Genomic DNA, 18,092 nt, shown 5'->3' with positions numbered 1-18,092 from the left:
TGCTTTACCAGGGTTTTCGACCTCCCTCCTGATGTCCCGAAAGAGGGTCAAAAGACCTGAATATACTGAATAGAACTAACTAGACAGTTAGTTGGGAGTTAAGCTTTCCCCCTTCCTTTGGTGCGCCAGTAATGGCCTTATTACAGAACAAAAGCGCCTGTTCACACCTGCTTATAGGATGCTAGCTAAAATCCTTCAGGTCAGTCGACCCGTCTCTGGGCTCCAAAGGTAGAAATGTTAAATGACCCTTCTCTGGTAATGCTAGTTCTCTCCTTACCTGGTCTGTCACTAGATAGTCAGAAATGGTTTTGTACATTTAAAGTTGTACCATACTCTATCCGTCCATTTTTTTAAAGCTGTTTTGATCCATTCATTGATTAAAATTTGAAGTTCGATGAGATGTTCAAAGCTTGGGATATTGTTTTATAACATAGGATGTTGTGTGTCTACTAATGGTTTCTAAAAATAAAGTAAAAGTATTTATTGCTGAAGGTCTTCACAGGGCAGCTGGATTTTACACACATGTGGACTCTATTAACTTCTGGTTCTCAGTTATGCACAACTTTGTGTTCATCACATTAAACCCCAACGACACACATAGAGGTTTGTGGTTGTAACAAGTAGGAAAAAAATGTGAAAATTAATACCTTTGCAAGACTCTGCATATTTATAAAAGTCCTAGTTATGCATAACCCAGGAAAAGGAAATGGTCTTATCTATGTTTCTGGCTGACTTACTGGGCTCTGAGGGAATTGACTGGACAGTGGAAAGGCACAAAATATGCGTGCATTATTATCATTTTTATCATTTCTCTAGGTAAAATGATGGACACAAGTGAATTCTCCATCAAGTTTAATGCACGACAGGGATTTAAACTTGATATTCTGGATAGGGATTCATACATAATGCCACATGTATACATTAAACATGGATTCGCGCAAAGTAATAAAACATTAAATTACAACACAGCCATAGAAAACATAATCTCCTTTTCTCATTCTGGCAAAAAAAAAGGAAAAAACATTGCCATGCTTTTCTATATTGCATTTGTGCCTTGCTCATTTATTTTCTCAGCAACACAAGGAAGTGCTGTGTAAATGCAATGATAATAAAAATAATAAACAAGCTGTCCTCACTCCACACACCAAAATATTATTACATTTTCAAGGCATGGATGAGGTGAGAGGGAGTGTGGGGGGGAAATACGTAGCACTCAAAACCCACTAAAGCATTGGGGAATGCATTTCATTAATATTAGATAACCCCCATCTACTGGTCCTCTCCCCAAATAAATACATAAATAAATAAGCCCCTCATAAAGAAAAGCCCAGCTCCAGCTGAGATAAACAATGACTCATGATTCTCCTCTCTTATACCTCCGGGGCAAAATGTTTATTTTATTCCCACAGTCTGCCATAAATTAAGCTAACCTGCACCCATAAAACATTTACTATCTCAAGCAAAGTTGCCCCTGAGGACCCCCCGCAAAAGCTGGTTGGAGAGAGTGAAAAAAAAAAAAACAGGAGAAGGAGGATGCCTGTGGTTAGTATTGACCGTTTACTGTTTACTTACTTTTGTCTAATGTTTCTTGCACAAGTGTGAAGGACTCTGGCAGCGGGTCCTTGATGTCAATCAGCTTCATATCCACAACAACTTCAGGCTCCTAAAACCGAAGAGAGGGCGATAAAAAAAGAAGAAGAAACTAAACGTGTGCAGTTATGCAAATTCATTTTTCAAAACAAGATATGGATTAAGCAGTGAGAAGAAAAGGTACATTATATACTAATTTACTAAAAGTATAGAAACTATAGAAACTTATTCTTGGTCTGAGAGGAGAGGAGCATCTGTGAACTTTCAATCATTTTCAACCTTTCCAGGGATAGAAGTTGTGCAATGATGGGAGACAGAGCGGGCACTCTGATCAACAGAATTGAACTAGTTAAAAATAATCAGGGGGGCTGTGTAGTTGACATTTTCAAGCATGACTCTTCCCTGCCTCCCATTACATTTTCATTTTTTGCCATAATAAATTGCAATAATACACAGCGGCAGCAAGGAGTGGGGCGAGCCAGGCGTGACTTGATGCGTCCAAAATGCCTGGATTACACTCTCACAGCTCCTCGACTGTCATTACCATTAGAGGCATTTTTTATTCATAGTTTTTACACTGACGTAAGGAGGAATATGGATGAATGTTATTATAATGCATGAAGCTTCTTTTTTTTCATTGTTTTCTCTCCTTTTTTTCCAGGAGATTTTTTTCCCCCATCACAACCTGACAAAAGAAGGCTATCTACCTTCAACCTAGAGTATGATAAATCACAAACTATTTACCTCCCCCTCCAAATAATTCAGGAGCTAATTTTACAGAATCTGTTTTTGTCATAGACAATTACAGTAGGAGTTCCAATGACTGGCAGACAAAATAGCCTTTGTTGATGGTTCTGTCATGTTTTATTTGCGTCAAAGCCTTTAAAACAATGTGGACGGACATTTTAAGATAATACGCAGGAACTAGGGAAAGGCCATTTGCATGCTATATACTAAACTGGGGGCCAAATTGTGCTCAGCCTGCCAAGTTGCCTGGCTTTTAGAGGACATACAGAAAAAATATGACTTGATTAAGTCCTAAAATTGAGCTGATGCAAAGTAATAAAAAAAATTCAGGTTTTGTTTACAATGCTGTCTGCATTATCCACCTGCAAGCCAGGGAAACTTAATTAATAGACAGCCAATAGCATGAGCTGGGGTTGGACAGGCTGGTGGCTCTGGCGCTGTAAGCAGGTGTATTTATGGCCACAGAGCAGCTGACAGCCAAGCAGAAACACATCAACTCTTGACTGCAGGCAAGCGAAGGGTCCAAAAATGACCCAACCACATTATGTGGAAATGTAATGTAAAGATCATTTTAGACACAGAGGAGTCATGGCTGCTCAAATTGGGAATTCTATATATGGCCTTAACTACACTGAAATTGCTTTTTGCAGTACAGTTCTACCCTCTTACCCCCTCCAAAAGAAAGAATATTCACATTTATAAATTATAGAGTTGTGTTCAAAACAATAGTCCAACTTGATTGAAGTTATATGTCTATATAGCAGCTAACTTGTTGGTGTAGTGGAGTAATAGAAAACCAACAAACAGACCATGACATGTATGCTGCTGACTTAGTGTTGCAGAATTGTTAATGTTAATTGAAAGCAACATGTTCAGAGTAATAGCAGTGTGGAGCTCGACCAGTGATGTCATTAGGATGGCAGTAGTGTTTAAATATATTGGTTAAAATGCATTCCTCTAAGTGAAATGGGCGGTCCCAGATTTGTTTTTATCAGAAGAAAAGGAACGTTTAGGCTGCTCAACTTAAAGAAATTCTTTTTAAAATGTCAAACGATTTAAAATGGAAGCCTCTATTTCAAAACACAGAAGAATAGCAAAAATGGCAATGACTTAAGTGATTGTTTAGGGTATGGGCCTGCAACCTGTGGCTCAGGAGATTTTACACTGGCTTTTAATAACTATGCACTATTAAGAACCTACTAATGTTTTTAAAAGTAGATATAATAATAAATGCTGGTTTTTTTCAGCTTTTCAATGGAATTATTGTTTCCAAAACAGAGAGACATCTAAAGTTACCAGTAATATTTCCATATCTAATTTTGTTGTCGGTATGTTTAAAACTACTCCTTTTTTTTTTTCACAAATATCAACATTCCACAAAAGAAACTGTGTTAATTCTCTTTTTGTGTTTTCTTCATTTTAAACTCTAAACAGAAATAAAATGGTGGCTCTTCAAACAGAAAAAAGACAACAAATCTCCTCTAGTAGCTATTTATGAAAAAAAAGCATCAGTTGTCTTTTATCAAAAGGTCATGTAATGTTAGCAGCTGTATGTTTTATTCAGCAGGACTGTGGGTTGCCAAGGTAGCAGACCCCTCATCTGGGGCAAGTAAAGGTAGTCAGAGACCTATAACAAATAAGGGGCTCCTTTGAAACTCCTGAAGACACAAGGTACAATATAATGTGTCACTGATGAAAGCAAAGTTGATCTTTTTTGACCAAGGAACAGCAGGCGGTTCTCTTAGAAAACCTCTGAATACTCAATTCAAGTCACAGGATTGTGTGAAGCATCTTGGCTTAGGTATCGTGATACAGGAATATTAGTAATTGTGTATATAGGCCTATTTATCACAAAGACAGTGTCTTCATACATCAAAATACATGAAAGTGTTGAGTCATCTTAACGTGAAGAGGAACTACTTATAGATTGACATTATGGATTGCCATCCCAATCGTCAAAGTTTTCCCTTTTTTTTCCACCTCATACAGACTGATAACCAATTTGAGACATTTCGCTTCACATTTGGATTTGGAATGGAATGCGCTATAATCCCAATCCATTTCTGCGTTTCTAAATAAAACCTGTGACTAGGATTTTAAGCTTTACTCACTCCTTGAAAACACACTTTGAACACTGATGTATGTGTATCTTTCAAAAATCATAGTCTGCTGGTAACAATTTTCTCCACAGGGATAGTGTTGATTGAATAAATTGGAATAGTTAAAATGCAGCTCATTGTTGTTTCATGAATAAACATAAATAATATCCTCGGGAGGGCATAAAACAGGAAAAAAATATCTCACTGCGGTAATATTCATTTCAAATATGCATGCAAATCTATTATATGTAAAAACTTCAAAACTGTGCTGCCAACGCGGGCCCCCCCCCTTTTTTTTTAAAGTGGTACTTTCACTGATCAAAGTGCAAAGTGCATTAAGATATTCCACTAGCGGCGAGGTGCGCTAATAACCGCAGGCAAACTGAGAAGCTCTTCTGGATGAGGAAGGAGAGAAGTTTGCACGCTTACAGTTTTCCTGGAGAAGCAAAGGTAGCGAGTGACCTTGGATTTGAATAAGCCGTCCTTCCACAGGTCGGCGTCGGAGCCATCTGTTGTTTGTGTAACCTATGTGGAAAAAACAGGAGGGGAAAAAAAACAAGGAGAGAGAGAGAGAGAGAGCGAGAGGGAGAGAAAAAAACACATGAAAGAGGTGGGATAAAGTTAATGTATGTATGCCATGGGCGTGCTGCTTTTGCCTTCTTCCTTTGCATACTAGCCTTAATTAACGCTTGCCTACACTTGTGCTCCATCTCATTAGTGCTCTGCGTGGGTAAAGTCTTAGCCTCCAAAAAAGGTGGCTAAAAATACCATCCCTTGGGAGCAGGCTGATTAAAGATGCCCTGACAAGAATCTGCTCTAATAAGGAAACCAAACTTCTATGTGCTTCACTGATGAAGCTGGAATTACATTTGGACCATTTTTTTTCCTACATAAAGCAAACCTAGAATAGTTACAATAAGCAAAAAACAGGTAAACTGAAAATACCTGCAGCATCTGTAGCTTTTTTTTTTGTAATTTAAAGAAAAACTTTTAAGAGGAATAAATTACAGTTCATTTAAACCCACTTCTAACCTGCAAAGCAGAACATTCATTTTTGTAAATAAGCAAAAGTCACTTTAAGGAAATAGATTGCATCATTCTGACAATATGTGAGCACCATAAGTCAACCTCAAGGTCCTACACTCCATTGCTATGTAAATGTAGGCATGCTTGGGCAAAATAGTAAAAAAAAAAGAAAAAAAAAATCTGCAGACTGCATCACAGAGACTCTTCAATCGTTCGAGCAAACATGCTTGGCTGAAACGTCATGTTCCATTGGCTATCATGTGAGAATCACCTAAATAACTGCCAGAGTTATTTTCTAAAGGGATCCTTTACAAAGAAGAGTCAATCTAATGAGGTTCATTCAAATGAAGAAGTCATAGATCTCTGCACCCACCCACACACATTACCCTCTTGACAATAATGATGAATGACCCCAGTGGCTATAGGCAGGGGGGAAACGTGGTGTGGGGAGACTCATCCAAAACCGCTGCTGACTATATGGGCTGAGAGCACGAACTGGAGTCGGATAGAGGGACGGGGGAGAGGAAGAGAACGAGGAGACGACGAGCAGGGGAGAGGGATCGTTGGGTGTCTCCAACGGCGGTACCATGAAAGGTCCCAGAAGGAGCCCATACATCACCAGCCTCCCTCTTCCTTACAAGACAGCCCGTCTTGGCCACTTTTTCCAGGTCAGTGGCCAGCACATCCTGTCAGCGTAAACAAAGGGCTCGCTTTGTGAAACCCAAAGTCAAGCTGAGGAGTAACGAGGGCACGGTCCTCCGAGGAGGCACCTCAGGCTTCACGCCGGCAGCAGGGATGCGACGCAGCTTGAATGCGAAACACCAACCGCTGAGCCACAGCCACAGAAACATACAGAAAAAAAAAACATGAAAAAGTCACATTGGCCCTTTTCTAACACCCTTACATTTTCTTCTGTAGAGCTTGATCATTAAACAGACTTCAATGAGAGGAATGTCACATGTGTGATAAGAGACATCCTCGCTGTGATATTGAAATATGTCATATCATTTGATTTAAAATGCAAAGACAGAATCATCTGCCACTTGCAGTGATCTGAGAGCCCACCTGTGAAACATGTCTTGAGGGGATGATTAATATTGCTACTGTATGAAGCATCTCTGGAGACAGACAATGCCGGCGAAGGGCTGCGAAGCACTAAAAGGCACGGCTGTGAATTCAAAGATAAAGGCTTGAAATAAAAAAAAAACAATCCCTGGAGAGTGAAGCCAGGTGAAAAAGAAACGGGACAGGTAGAGCAAATCAAACACTCCCTTCAAAGTAGAATTTGACAACATGGAAAATAAAATGCTTTACATCCTATCTTTGAACTGAAAATAGGAATGAAGATGATGTGCAATCTATTAATCTCTCAAAGGTTCAACTGTTTCCTATATACACCATTGGGAGGCTAATATTTTTTTTAGATTACATTGATTCATATATTATAATGATTGCTGGAGGGAAGGTCAGCTCATCCAAAAATCTAAATTGAAAGTTTTGAGATTACTCTCCTCTTAAGAAAAATATTTATGTTCATTGCACTGCAGGTGATGTAATAAATTTGGGTCTTCCTTAACTGTCCAAATGTTTTTCCCTCTTCACTTGTGTAAAGTCTTATGGAGTTCTTGTGTTATGTGACCTGCTCTCTGGGTTATGCAGTGTTGTCAACTCCTCGGTGACAATTAGTATTGGCTGTCCTAAAGTTGCAGAAGTTGCTGAATTTGTATCCCATAATCTGCATAAATGGCTGTGTGTGTAATTGCTATGGTTATTGTAGGAGAAAGAAGTAATGTGTGATCGGAAAAAAGAGTAAAATACACATCATGAATATGTTTACAACTTTCTTCTGTTGATTCTTGTTTTTTTTATACTTTCCTCCTTCATCTAGACTTGGTGTTGACAAAAAGTTACACTAGAGAGAGAAAGTAGTTAGATTTTTTTCTTCTTCTGGTTCTTACCATTGAAATGAACAACAACCAATGCAAGTTAAAATACAAATGAAGACGTCTGCCTCTAAGATTCACGCAGGACCTTGCTAACAATTCAGACAAAATCAAGACCATAACAAACACCACAGAAGCCTTTGGATCAGCAGATATTTGACCATACTTCATAGCAGAAAACACATGAGTAGAGCCTGTCGTCAGCATTTTAGCCAGCAAATGACAACAGATTTATGTTTGTCGATGATGTCTGTCCACAAAGAAAAATGCTTGAATCAAGGCGTGGTTTGTTCCTCGACATTCATGGGGCTTCGCATTTCTTTGTGAAAGGAGATATTTAAATGCAGGCGTGTGCATAGCTAAACTAAAGGTCTGATAAGTTTCCAGAAATGTTCATGCTTGGGCTTATTTTAGATATACAAAATAAAGGAAAAATAATCATATTCTGTCCAATGGTCCATTGAACAAAATCCAAACATTTTTCACCTGCAACTTATTCTGCAACAAAAAATCCAGAAAAAGAGAATCTCATGATACAATGGGACCTGTGCCATGTAATAAGCACAAATAACTTTTATAGGAGCTCTGTGTGGTCTAATCAATTTAATTTGTCTTTTTTTTAGAATACTTAAATGGTGGTAAAACATGTTCTTTAATACTTCACTAAAGTTTCACTTATCCTAACACTAGTGAGGTGTTAAATAAATAATGTAATTACCTAGTGAAATGTAATTAGTAAGATAATAACAGATAAAACTTTAAAATGAGAAAAGTCTGATCATATGTGTTTAACAGTGGTACAGTTCCAGTGAATATTAATGCCTTAATTTATTTTCTATAGAAAAGGAGCAAGCAACAGAAATACACTCTGGCAAAAGAAAAAAACAAACAAACAAGCAGAGACTCACACTAAAACTTGACTTAATAAGTTCACAGTTAAAAATGAAATAGAATTTTTTCAGATACAAGCTTTGGATCCATTTTGGACCTGGAATGAGTTCTTCTTTTACCTTTTATAGAGAGGAAACACTGTTCAAAACCTACTCAGCTGCTAAACTCAGAAGGCTGTAGCAAAATAAACTGAAGAGAAAACCTGAAAGTGAATTCAGTTAAAGTTAGCCGATTACTTTGGATTAGCTGAATGCGCTACATCATTAAGGGGTTTCATTTTTTCCCCCCCATTGTTTGGCTGTTTAAAGGAACTGCAGGTTCCGAGTTGGTACAATCAACTTTAAGCGGATTAAAATTTCTAATACAAGATGCCGTCACACCTCATGTAAATGCATGAAGTCTCATAACATAGAGTATATTAATGCTTTATGCCCCAATTAGCTATTTTTTTTCTCTTTCAATGAGATCAAAACCTTAATTAGTAGGGTTCAAACTCCACTTTACCCGCTATTATTATTTGCAGCACAATCTTATTTAAGATTATAGTAGTTGTAGCATTTAATTCCAAATTCAACAAAAGAGAAAGCAATGTTTTTGTGGGAAAAGCAACTGCGTAACTGTAATTACTTTGAGAAACCAACCAGTCTCTGCTGATATAAAAAATAATAAATCGTTCATAATTTTTTTATTTCAATGTTCCAGCCCCTAAAAGTCAAATTTAACAACACACAGGGACCATACTTGGTCATATACTATGAAACATGTAATATTAAAGGAAAACAATTATGTTCTCTCAGTGAAGAGTAAAATAAAGAATTTACTTCAGAGGGCACGAGAACGCCTTTGAAAAGGGTATTAAAAATCTATGACAAAATCTAAATAATAATAAAAATCAGTTTAAATTACTATTGTTGAGGTTTGTATGATTCCATAGTGTGGCATTTAGCCTGTGGGTTGAGAGTTTAAACAAACTGGCAATTAGTTGAGTTGAAAATAGGGGTAAGAGTTTGCTGCCACATCCTGATTGTAGTGTGAACGTGTGAGAGTCTGCTAGTGGTGTTTGATGTCGGGTGGTGGCTGGTACTCCGGCAAAACTCCTGATCCCTGTGGAACGGCGTTTGATCTGGGCCCGCGCTCCCTTGCGCTGCATCAACCTGCTCAAGTTCAGAGATGTAAGAGCCCCATATCAGAGAGCAAAAGAGGTAATCTGTCCTTTGATCTGCTATGTAAAATGTGCTCAAAGTGAGTGGAGCAGTCAGTATTAGGGAGGATTGTGAAGGTTTTTAGTATTAAGAAAAAAAAAAAATATATATATATATATATATATACAGCTTAATATCCTGACACCTCCACTTTTTAATGTTGGATAAGCGAGCCAATATGTAAAGATGATATTTTTGTTCGTCTCTCAAATCAGCAGATTAAAGACAGTGTAGCATTGCTTAAAAGATGTTTTAAAGACATATTATACTAGAAAGTTACATCAAAACAGGTTCTTGAGGGGAAAAAAGTGCATAGGGGTTTGTGTATAAAGATTTCAACATTTACTGATCCAAAAATATGCATATAAGAGTGTCAATGCTTTCCAAAGTAGGGTTGCTGTTCTAGCTTCATTTTTCATCACCATCAGTATTTATGAAAATAAAGAAAATAGTTGTCATTTCTGTTATTTATGCTTCTTGATCAAGAGCTTGTAGTTTCAGCATTCACACAAACATTAGCCTCAAAATATTCTATTCAACTTCTGAAAACTCCCAAAAGTGGGATAATGTTTTGAAATTTAATCTGTAGCCTTGAAAAAGCAAGAGCTAACACACATTATTACATATATAAATTAAGTAAATACATGGAAACTTATGAACACTTAATGCTAGTCCTTGGCTACACCTACACTTCTCAAGGTATATTTTTACAGACTCAATCTACAACAAAACTACTGAAAAGTCCATTCAGTTGGAGAATTTATGTCAGGTTTACAGACACATCATATTCAAAAGAGTTCACTTTAAAGAGTGTTGTTACAGATTTGTATTTCTTCTAAAAATTAAAGTTGCATTAGAACAAGAAATAAAATGTTTTGTTTGGCTATGTAAATATTCAAATTAGCTCTGAAAGATAAAAACATAGCAGTGGGCTTAAAGAAAACAAAAAAGACATAAAACAAAAAAGGCAAAGTGTAAACATAAAACAAAACATAAAACAAAAAAGAAAAAAACATAAAACATAAAACATAAAACAAAAAAGGCAAAGTGTAAAATTTACAGGATCTCATAATAAAGAAATTAAAGTTTGTATAAAGTATCTGCTGCTCAGAGGTTTATGATAACTCTGAAAGAGCTGCAGAGAACCATAGCTCAGGTGAAAAAATAATCAGTTGACATGACAAGTCCTCACAAAACCGACAAATCCGGCAAAGATGGAAGAGCGGCAAGAGCAAAACCCTTGTTAAAAGTAAGGAAGGTGTAACCTGGTTTTCCCACATACTACGCATTACTTGAGATAAATAATTTTCACTATGAAACACAGTAGAGGTAGTATCATACTGTGAGAATGCTGATCTTCAGCAGGATGAACAGAGTTAAACGCACGACTGGAACAAAAGTTATTAGAGGCACCAAAAGGCATGAAGCTTGGAGAAATATGACCATAAAACACGACCAGATCTACAGAGTGCCATACAATCCCAGTAGAGTAAATGTAGTTTGATGCTACTTTTGCAGGTAAATTAAAAACTGTTGTATTATCCAAATTCTAATGTCAGAATGATACCTTATTATAAAAAGAAAATCTCCTAAACTGACCGATCTCAAGTCTTCAATAACTTACCTAACTCCTAACTCATCTCTAACAAAAATACTTATTTGGTTGGATATACAGTATGTACAGTAGTTCAACCGCTTCATATTGTTCATTAAATTATCTTGGTGATATTTTTAGAAAACTGTGTCGCTTTCAGTTCGGGAATTGGCTTTGTTTCCGTGGTTGTGTGATCGTCCATCACTTACAGATCTACACTCCCACCATCTTCTTCTCAAGTCAGCAGAATGTGGATTTACTTTTAGATTGTAAACTTTTCCTCTACTGCCCAACCCAGAACGGTATTTGCACATCAGCCAAAATGTATTAATGCTTTACGGCGCTGCAAACTGGGGGGAAGTCTGATGGGGTTTCTTTCTGTTTGTCACTATCCTGTGATGTGCATGCAGTCTTCCTGCCTGTGGCTTCATTCTTATTCCACCCACCATCATCTGCCAGAGATTCCAGCAAGCTGGGTGTGTAGGGTGGAGCAGGAAGAGATAAGAACTGGGAGAAGGAGAGATTGCGGGCATGAGGTGTAAAACAAAAGGGGTCGGAATAGGAAGAGAGAGAAAGAGGAAGAGAGATCTGCCCCTGAGCTTGTTTGGAGCTTTGTTTAACTTTCACATGCTCCTCTCTTTTCAACCCGCGCCAACTTGATCTACAACAACAACAAAAAAAAAAGTTCTGAATCAGTTTGAACTTCAATGCTTCACATCAGGCCCCACTTTTGTTATTGTGAGACTGCTGCATGTTTAAAACAAATAGAGGACAAATTGAAATATTATAGGATTGGGCCCAAATATCATCAACAATTTACCTGTGGAGTAGTGATGGCAACAGATATATGGGATTCTCAGAACCATCAAAGCAAATCTCTATGAAAAAGACATCTAACAAGTCAACAACCTCATGGAAAGCTGCTAACATTCTGACTGTGCATTATGTCGTTCACAAGCTTGCAATGTGCAACAAATTGTCAAACACATTTTTTAAAATTGCTGTTTTTAATCAGTTTCTTTTGTTTTAAGAGGAAACTTATCATATTAAGTGCTGGCAAAGACTTTGTCATCCTACTCAATGCTCGATTCACTATCAAAGGTAAATGAATGTGAAAATCAAGGTAAGAAATAGAAATTGTTTATAAATGCACCAGCTGCATGGTAACTAAGTCAAACTCAGTCCTGAAACAAGTAAGTCTGACATAAAATTACAACTTGTTTAAGAAAAAATTAGCACAAAAAATGTGTAAAAAGGGTTCATTCAAAATCCATCAAATGATGCTGAAGAAACAATTTTTCTAAATTTCTTCTGCATCGGTTTTGTCTTTCACCAAGAAAAACAAAACATCCCCTAACATCTTCATCAAAAACATACAGTACAACTGACAGATTCTGGAAAACCCTCTTGAAGATAAATGCTATTTATTTGTGAACAAACACAGAAGGTGTTCATATTTACCATTGTTTGTGGACAGTTCAGAACCATGGGCATTGTTATAGAGAGCCCGACGATAAGGCATTGCAGTGTAAAATTGTGAGCTTTCCTACAATTTAGCTATCACTGTCTACTTAGTCTCAATTTCTTGAAAAATAAAAAGATATTAACAACAAAAACATCAAGCACACTTGATGGGACTTTTAAAATCCCTAATGGATTTCACAAAGTTCAACAGAGCCATTAAGAAACATTAGAGGTTCATGGACAGCACAGATCTCATGATTTTTATAAATTTTGGAAGGAATTCCACTTTTCAACTCTGGTAGCCTTGACCAAGCTACTCTCTGCAACTCCTTCATTCTCAGTGACCTTCTAACTATCTCTGTATTTCATAGTAGTAGCCTCAGGGTCAGTTAAAACACAAGTAAAATTACTAAATGGAAATCACACTTAAAAACAACACAAAACACAAGTGATATGATAACATGTAGAATTTTAGAGAAAATTAGAAACAGACTTCTTTTGAAAAAAGAAAGTAAAGGGTTCACTTTCTTTTTGCCATTTTCCCTCTTTGTAGTTTTTGAAAGTACCCATTTTTTTCTATTAATGTTTTTGCTGATGTTACATTTGTAATTATTTTAGTTGTAATTTGAGATTTGCTTAGAGCATATAAGAGCAAAACGTTTCTTTTTCTGACTTGATTATACTCTTTAAAATTTCCGTAAATTTCTAAAAGTGAAATACCGATAAGGCACTTGGAACAAGATTAATGACAACAACTGTGACAATATCTCCAATGAATCGAAACATTGTCGTTTTTATGTTGGAAGAGCAAACATCTTGCCTCAGGGTTCACACATGGCGGCTGTCATATTTAATATAGAGACGAACACTAACAAACATCCATGTCTTACTTGTCACTAACTTGAAATGTGGACTCTTTGGACTCTGTCTAAAACAACAGCATTAGACAGCTAATGCTGTCTCTTTTACTTTTTTCTCATAATTTAATTTAAAAAGAAGAACGCACAGTTAAGACATTTAAGCTAAATGTTACATTTCAAAAAGTTAAATTGCAAGTATTGTGGCATAACACAAGCGTATTGTCAGCTAAAGGAAGCTAGCTGACAGCAGATTTGGCTGAGGTACGAGAACAGGTTATCTACAGCAAGCTTTAATGTTCCCAGCTTGTCCACCTGTCCATGTGTCCTTGGGCAAGACATGGAGCCTCAAGATGCTCCAGATGGCTGCGGATCACTTTGCATGGCGACGCTCCTGCCATCAGTGTAAGTGCTAGTGTGTATATAAGTGATCACAGTGTGGAAAGGATTTCCCCACATCGTTATCCTTGATCTATGTGGTCTACACCAGTGGTCCCCAACCTCCGGGCCGCGGACCGGTACGTGGACCAATTGGTACCGGGCCGCGCAAGAAATAATTAAATACTTCCGTTTTACGTACTGAGTCTGGAGGAGCTTTCATTTTGAACATCCTTTAACCGGATTCTGCCGGTTACGTCTTCAGCGTCAACATTGAGCCCACAAGCAGCAGAATGATTTAGAGACAGCTGCAACAGCATCGGTGTGCGAACCCCTCCTCCCTCACCCCCCGGTCTGCAGCAAATTTCCGCAGTCTTGACCGGTCCGCGATACTAAAAAGGTTGGGGACCACTGGTCTACACCTTTCATAGTATTAAGGATTTTTAATATCCAGTGACGTTTTGTAACAAACCTCTCAGGTCTTCACAGAACAGCTCACATAAGAGCTCTCATTACATACAGGTAAACTCTGTTTAGGTGCTTTCTGAACTAAACTGGTTGCACTGGATTTTAATAAAGAGAATTGATTTAAAGGGGACTTTTTAGATTTTTAGTTGTCATAAATTTAAAAAACCATGTCTCGTTTTTCTACAATTTCATACTTATGTGCTACTTTGTGTTGGTCTATCACTATCCTAATAAAATACAACACATTTTGTGGTTATAATTTAACAGAACACAAGAAACTTAGGGGCTTGGACACATTTTTGAGGCAATTTGCCTAAATCATCACACTATCCTTTCAACGCAAATACAACTTTTTATGAAGTAAGAGTAAAGAAATGCTGAAATACTTGTACTAGGCAGTGATGGAGAGTTATTATCCCTGTATCGCTCCTTATTCAGTTATTTAAGATCATCTTATAGCATCTCTACTCACAGCATAGTAGCCGTCAGGGATTTTGGTGAGTGAGCTAACTATTCCGACTGCAGAGATGGGGTCCAGCTTGTTGCTCTCTTCAGACATGTTGGAGATCTGTTAGAAAAGCAGAGGAGCATCAAAATGCAATACAACACCTTTTTTTTCTGGCACAGGAAAACGTTTTTTTTTTTTAAATCACATTCATTGATAAGGAAAACTTGTAAATTTAGCAATAAGTACAAAACCAAATGTACAAAAGGTGAAAGAAAATGACAATTACATCCTTTACAATGCTGACCTGCAGGAGGAATGGGGGGTTTCTTAGTCTAAATGGCTACATTATTGACTTCTTGATGAGGCCTATTAGGCTCTAGAAGAAAAAGCGGGCGCCTAATCCGGGATCAAATGACAAGTGAGACCAGTGACAAAACAGCATTCGGAGACCAGCGTCTGACTTCACCAAATCGCAGATTAGGGGGGAGCGATCACATATTTTCAAGGAAGTCCCGATCAATTGCTATCTATTTCTGTCTAAGGGAATTTTTGCCTAATGGATATGCAAGCCTTTTTACTGGGTAAGTGGCTTTGCAAAGGTTCTCTTATGCAGTTTTATTAGATTAGGTCTAAAGCGTTCTTGCAGTAACTGACAAAGTTGCAGCATTCAATCTTTATATTTACAAAATCCATTGCAATTAAGCTAATCAAATTAGAGGATTTACTCCAGAAACATGCTGTCTCGTTAACAAATGCTAGATAGCTGTACTTATTCAAATGAAACCGAATGGCCATTTAGCCAATGGGGTGAAAGATATCTTTATAACATTACTTTGTTCAAATTAGTTATTTTTTTTCTCCCAACCCAAATCAGTGCTCAAGGACTTTAAAAAAAGCCCAGTTAAATTATACAAAAAAAAAATAAACTTAATCCCCTCTCCTCATATTATTGAAGTGTCAATAAAATTGCCATATGTGTAAAGTGGAGCTTTTAGCAAGATAACTGTTAGGTCTATTGTAGAGAATTAGAAACCCTCCATATTAATATAATTTTTTTAGTAAATAAACTTGCAATTAAAGAAGAAGAAAGCACAACTTTAATACAGTGTAAATAATATTACAATATGTTATTATTTGATCAAACTGGTTGTGTAAATATTTGATTAACATTTTCATTCTGGTCATATCTAAAGTTTTTGTACATATGGTTAGATCTCAGTAAGTTCATCTTTATGTTCAGGCAGTTAAAACCCTGGATGCTTTCTTCTTATAATAAAATTATAACTGAGAAAGTTTAATGACAAAACAGTACAATAATAATGACTATTCTAGGAGGTGTTGCTGCATAGTTTGACTGAAACTAGTGTTATTAGATTAATACCACTAATAAATATAGTTGTCAGAAGTGTATCCGGTTTAATGACGCTTTTTGAAAACACTTTGCACCCCTTCGATCTTTTATTGATTCCATCCTAATGATGCCCCTAGCCTTTATTGTGGCGTTGTCTTATTTACCAGCTCAAGCTTGAAAAACGTAACTATTAGCTACATGTTAAAAACAACTTAATACAATAATAAGTTACACAGAATATGTAGCTATAGTAATTATGCACGTGTTGATCAGACAATTTAGCTAATGCAAGTATAGTGTTCATTCAGATTCCTAAAGATGTAGCAAGTCCACTTATATCCATAGTCGAAGGTTATTTCCACGTGCACCCGTGACTCTAACCGGAACACAAAGGTGAGGCTAAACGCCTAAAATAATCCTGGCTGTTGTATATTTACCTTTTTAAGTGAAAATGTCTGGTATTTGCCTCTTCAGCTCGACGTTGCCTCCGTGTTACGAAGCTTCAACACTTCCGGGTGTCGCATATTGGTAATAATTAACCTGAAAGTCCACAGAGTGACATCACAAATAGCTGCTGTCCGGTTCAAAGTCTTTTTATCTATTTATCTGCATTACTCACCAAAAACTAGAAAAAAAACTAGTTAATGGTTCAGTTCGCTTTGTTAACTTCTAAGAGGCTTTATTTCTTTGCCATAACTTATCCAGCCTAATTATTTGTGTAACCACATTTGCGGCTATCTTGCACTTTGACTCTCATAGATGCATCCACGGGTCGGGGCCTCCTGACAGCTGTGTGTCTCTCTAAAAGTTATCACATGTCGTTGCTGTAATCAGATAAACGTAAGACAGAGCAATGTATTTACTTAAGCCCTTACATTATTAGCCAAGTCATGCATCTCCCTGAGCGCAGAAGTTAAGAGCCTCTTTGTAGGCTCTCTAAAAGACCAGCAGGCAACAGATGCTTCCCCATCATCAGGTTTATTATTTCTACCATCACTACACCAATGATACCATCTTTCAGTTAATTAAAACCTGAGATTTGCTGCTCTGTTCTGTTACATGGCGCCATATGTCGGTGGATTGTTTCTTCTGCGGCTAAACACTGACAGCTGAACTTCTTTACATTTCTGATGTGTTTTTTTTTTTTTTCACTTTTTTTTTTTCTCAATGCATATGTTTCAGGAAAAAAAACATACATATGCATGTTTGTTTTAGATACTGAACAAGAGGCAGGGCATCCACATAGAATCAGCCATACTTTAGGCTGATTCTCTATCAGAGAATAGAGATAGATAGATAAGATAGATTAGATAGATAGATAGATAGATAGATAGATAGATAGATAGATAGATAGATAGATAGATAGATAGATAGATAGATAGATAGATAGATAGATAGATAGATAGATAGATAGATAAAACGGAATGATGAAAACAAGGAAGGAAGCAAAAAAAGGCCAAAAGGAACAATAAAAAAATGAAACTTTAGCCTTCCTGACATACTGCTGCACTAACATTTAGGTAAAATAATAATTTAAAAGTATTTTTTTTAAAAATCAAGAAGCAATCTATTCAAACCCTGAGATCTACTATTGTTTGAAAGTTTGCTGTTCCCAGCAGACAGTACAACAAAAATACACCCTCAGGTCAGAATCTAATATGGCTAACACATAGGATGTCCTAGCAGAGAAATATACTATTTTATTAGTAACTAATAATTTATTATTTTGTTTCTCATTAAACTAGTGCCACGCATCACAATGATATCTATTTGTAATCTTATTTTGGTGTTTGAAAAACATTGCTAATAGTAGTTTTCACCACAACATTTGGCAAATCCCACAGGTTTTCCGGCTTGCAGCTGGAACCCACTCATCTTTAATGTGACATCGTTCCTAGAGCTGAGTTTTGATTTTTGAGACACACTGAATGAGGCATTGTTCATGTAATCTAAAAACAACAACAACAAAAAGAATTTCTTGTATGAATTGAAATCACAGGCGTTGAACCTTTCTTTTGTTTGATTTCACATTCT

At 36.9% G+C, this 18,092-nt stretch overlaps 1 protein-coding gene across 2 annotated transcripts in view; it reads right to left on the bottom strand.

Moving 5' to 3' along the window:
* Positions 1-16,599, bottom strand: part of mvb12bb (multivesicular body subunit 12Bb) — a 45,810-nt gene extending 29,211 nt beyond the window's left edge. For both annotated transcript variants that reach the window (XM_028032652.1, XM_028032653.1), the window contains exons 1-4: positions 16,496-16,599; positions 14,732-14,827; positions 4,866-4,961; positions 1,573-1,663 (exon numbers count right to left, since the gene is read on the bottom strand). In XM_028032652.1, coding sequence (XP_027888453.1) covers positions 1,573-1,663; positions 4,866-4,961; positions 14,732-14,818 — 274 coding nt within the window. In that variant the 5' untranslated portion in view covers positions 14,819-14,827; positions 16,496-16,599. The remainder of the gene's footprint in view (positions 1-1,572; positions 1,664-4,865; positions 4,962-14,731; positions 14,828-16,495) is intronic.
* Positions 16,600-18,092: the final 1,493 nt, after the last annotated feature.

Source organism: Xiphophorus couchianus, chromosome 12, assembly GCF_001444195.1.
Source record: "Xiphophorus couchianus chromosome 12, X_couchianus-1.0, whole genome shotgun sequence".
Taxonomy (NCBI): Eukaryota; Metazoa; Chordata; class Actinopteri; order Cyprinodontiformes; family Poeciliidae; genus Xiphophorus; species Xiphophorus couchianus.
Note: the sequence above shows the minus strand (reverse complement) of the source record. Positions and strands in the feature narration are given on the sequence as shown.